Source organism: Trichechus manatus, unplaced genomic scaffold (assembly GCF_000243295.1).
Source record: "Trichechus manatus latirostris isolate Lorelei unplaced genomic scaffold, TriManLat1.0 scaffold00018, whole genome shotgun sequence".
NCBI classification, from domain to species: Eukaryota; Metazoa; Chordata; class Mammalia; order Sirenia; family Trichechidae; genus Trichechus; species Trichechus manatus.
In genome coordinates this window covers 13413821-13417426 of record NW_004443954.1, presented here as the reverse complement: position 1 = coordinate 13417426, position 3606 = coordinate 13413821, and the positions used below count along the sequence as shown (strand labels likewise).

Sequence of the window (3606 nt, the reverse complement as noted above, 5' to 3'; positions counted from 1 at the left end):
ACCCTACCGCTCTGCCCGAAATTGGGCGGCGGGATCCCACTCAAGGTAGGAGAGAGAGCCGAGGCCACGACTTAGGAATGACGACGATTAAACTAGGTAACGAGACACCGGGCAGCTGTGTTTTCATTGCCCTGTAAGATAAATGCAGTATTAAGTGTCTGACAACTTCCCAGAAGCAGTCATCAGAAGTTTACGAATGCATATACCTCAACGACCATTCCCCGAGGGCTGTTAGAAGACCCGCATGTAAAGCTTCTATAAATTCTTCGGCCATTTCCCAAAGCAAAGTTTCCAGTAACTATTAAGCAGCCACCTCCTCCGAGGAGACTGGGGGGGTTTGCTCAAACCTCAAAAAGTTACACCAAAGTTCGTTGCAGATGTTTGGATGGCAGGGGAGAGTAGGAGAGGAATGAAGGACGACGTGGAGATGGGGTCTGGGAAGGGCCGAGAAAGCACGAGTTATCTGAGGGTCGTGGGTTCAGCCCTGGCTGGCGGCGCGTTTCCCGCCCTCGAAGGTCGCCCCTGCTCGGCCCTCCCAGGGCACGGTTGGTTCTTCGCCCTTCCAGTGCCCACTCTGCGGCCCGCAGGAGTCAAGCGCCTCGCGGAAAGTGTCAGCCCACGAGAAAGGCAGGCTGGAGAACGGAGTCAGACATTCGGGAACGTATGGAGCGAGCCAGGACGGTGCCATCCTTGGTGCTCCTTATAAGTGGCCTGAGGACTCTGATAAGTTAGTATCAGGCACACAGGACCCACCTATGTTTATAGAGAACCTTTGTTTATGATCCCAGCGAAAACAAAGAGGCTAATTGAAAAACAATAACACGAGCGTGTCTTTAGCATCCTAAAGGGAGAGGTTAACAGCTGCTAGAGCCGGAGGAAGGAGGAAGGAGGGAGAAAGAAAAGGGAGGGTGCTGTGAGCAAGGGGCTGCTTGAATATAAACGTGCCTTTGGGTCCCCAGCAGACACGTGGGCCGACTCAAGCCTTCAGACCCTCCAGCGTGGATCCCAGACGGGAAATCCTCCGGCAGCCCGCCGCTCCTTCACAATCTTTGGATACCAGTAGACCCGAAGGCGCGTAGGTAACCCATGACCGAGTAGTATTTCTATCCCTGTGAGACTGACTCTCAGGCAATTACTTTCCAAAGGTGCCGCTGGGCCCCTTTTCATCCTCTCCTGGTGAAAATGCAGACGTTTCTGTGTCGCCCTCACCCTTCCTTTATGAAATAAGGCTCCCAACTGTTCGGATATTACCATTCAAAAACAGGTTCTGTGGCGAACCTCATTTGTGAATCTATTACAGAGATTAATAGATTATTTCTCCTTTTTCAACTAATTCTCAGTGGGGAAATTTAACCATATGGTAAGGAGAGAATTAGAATTTCATCACATTAGAGCAAAATGTAATGAAAAGAGTCCAACACCTGGGGCCAACTCTGAAAGACACAATTAAAAGGTTTTTAATGAAACCAGAGAAACCAAAAATTTCATAGCCTTCAGTAATTCTGCCACATAAGAAAGATTTATTGGAAGTGTTGGGAAATATTGTTTTTACTTCTGTCATAAGGATGAAAACCAGCCGCTAAATACCATGTGCTACCAAAGTCTGAAATCAAGAGCCAGAGGACCGCGTGTACCCTTTTGCCTGCGGAGAGCACTTGTTTTCAGAGCTCCCTTTACCGACCCTCCAAGAACAACCAAGGCAGATCCAGATGTCCCCTGAATGGCTTCCTAGCTGTGGCGGTTACGTTTCCGGATAAACAAATATGCACAAATGCCCCACCCTGTGGGTGAGAGAATTTAACTCCTCATGAAGTTGAAAATTCCGAAACGACTGGATTTTAATCTTGAGGAAAGTTTGAAAAACCTGTTTCTTCTGTTTAGGAAATCGTGTGTTTCGTAATCAGCATCCCTACAGCAGTTATTTGCAGACGGCTGCAGAAACAGCCCCCCACCCCCACCCCTTTATAAAATCTAATGGGCTGCATAATCAACTTGCTGGGGTTTTTTTTGTATCCGTGTAGGAAACGGGGAGGGGTAGGTGGAAACAAGGCAGTGTGTTCAGAAGCGGGGAACGGTTGCTTTGCTCTCTTACCAGCTGAAAATCTAGGGTGAATTTTGGGCAAGCCAGCGGGGACACTACCCCCTCCCCCCACTGACAAGTCGCATCTCCAAATCCAAACCGGAGTCCTCCTGCGAACAGGAGTGGAGTATAATTCTCTCCCGGAAGGGTAACTGAGCACAAGCTGACAGAGTAGTGGCGAGGGAAGGGCAGTGGGGGTGGGGTGGGGTGCGGTGGTTGGGGGCGTCAGCTTTCCACGGGACTCCCAGGCTTCGCCGTCGATCTACAATTTGCTGAAGGAGCAAAGAACATCCTCGGCTCTAAGTAGGGCTTTTAGTGTGCTCATTGATGAGTGAAAGTCGCCACACATGTCAAGCTAAAGGCAGTTGTTGGGTTACTAACAGGACCCAGCGCCTTGCAAACATATGCGCTAAGCTGTGTATACAGATGGCAGGCAGAATAATGGAGCAGGCGCCTTTTATAAAGCTCTAGCTGCTGCCTGTCTTCAGACCTGGGAAATGAAACTATTCAGACTCGCGGCCAGATAGCGCCTGCGATTGTTTGTTACCGTTTTAATCCTATTAATTAAAACGTTAACCTGATTGGGTAGAAAGGCGCTGTCCCAACAGGCGAGTCTTCTTCATAATAACCTACTCAGAGATAATGATGTAAAAGACTCCCCCGTCTGTGGCGGCGGCTGGTTGATGGGTCCGGAAATCTCTTGAAGGTGAATCCAAGCAAGATAAACGGTGCGGAGAGAAGGCGCCGGGCTGGGCTCAACGCGGCGGCGGCGGCGGCGGCGGCTCGACTCCCTGCGCGCCCATCCTCCCACCATGCGGGGCCGCGGCCCATGGTGAGCCCCAGCAACCAGCACCATCGGCTGGAGACGAAGAAGAAGAAGAAGAGGAGGCGGCGAGCGCGGGGGAAGGCGAAAAAGAAAAAGAAAGAAGGGGAGAGGGCTGCCGGCAGCGCGGGAACCGACGCGCGCACCAGCCTCGGAGCCCGGCTCCAGCGCGTCTGTGGCGCCGCCTGACTCCCGAGCCCAGGCGGCGGCGGCAGGAGCGGCGGGCCCGGGCTGCGCGTCGGCGCCGGACCATGGAGCGCGGGCTGCACCTTGGCGCGGCCGCCGCGGCCGAAGACGACCTCTTCCTGCATAAGAGCCTGAGCGCCTCCACCGCCAAGCGCTTGGAAACGGCTTTTCGGTCTACGCCGCCGGGCATGGACCTGTCCCTGGCGCCGCCGCCTCGGGAGCGCCCGGCGTCCTCGTCTTCGTCTCCCCTCGGCTGCTTCGAGCCGCCTGACCCCGAGGGGGGAGGGCTGTTGCTGCCGCCGCCGGGAGGCGGCGGCGGCGCGGGAGGCGGCGGCGGTGGGGTGGGTGTCCCGGGGCTGCTCGTGGGCTCTGCTGGCGTTGGGGGTGACCCTAGCCTGAGCAGCCTGCCGGCCGGGGCCGCCCTGTGCCTCAAATACGGCGAGAGCGCCAGCCGGGGCTCGGTGGCCGAGAGCAGCGGCGGCGAGCAGAGCCCCGACGACGACAGCGACGGGCGCTG

At 55.0% G+C, this 3606-nt stretch overlaps 1 protein-coding gene across 1 annotated transcript in view; it reads left to right on the top strand.

Moving 5' to 3' along the window:
• The first annotated feature begins 3154 nt into the window (after window positions 1–3154).
• The window catches only part of BHLHE22 (basic helix-loop-helix family member e22), a 1007-nt gene continuing 555 nt past the window's right edge, over window positions 3155–3606 (top strand). Inside the window, 2 exon segments of the mRNA XM_023727730.1 lie at window positions 3155–3602; window positions 3605–3606. The exon segment at window positions 3605–3606 is cut by the window's right edge and continues 555 nt beyond it. Of these exon segments, the coding sequence (XP_023583498.1) occupies window positions 3155–3602; window positions 3605–3606 (450 nt within the window).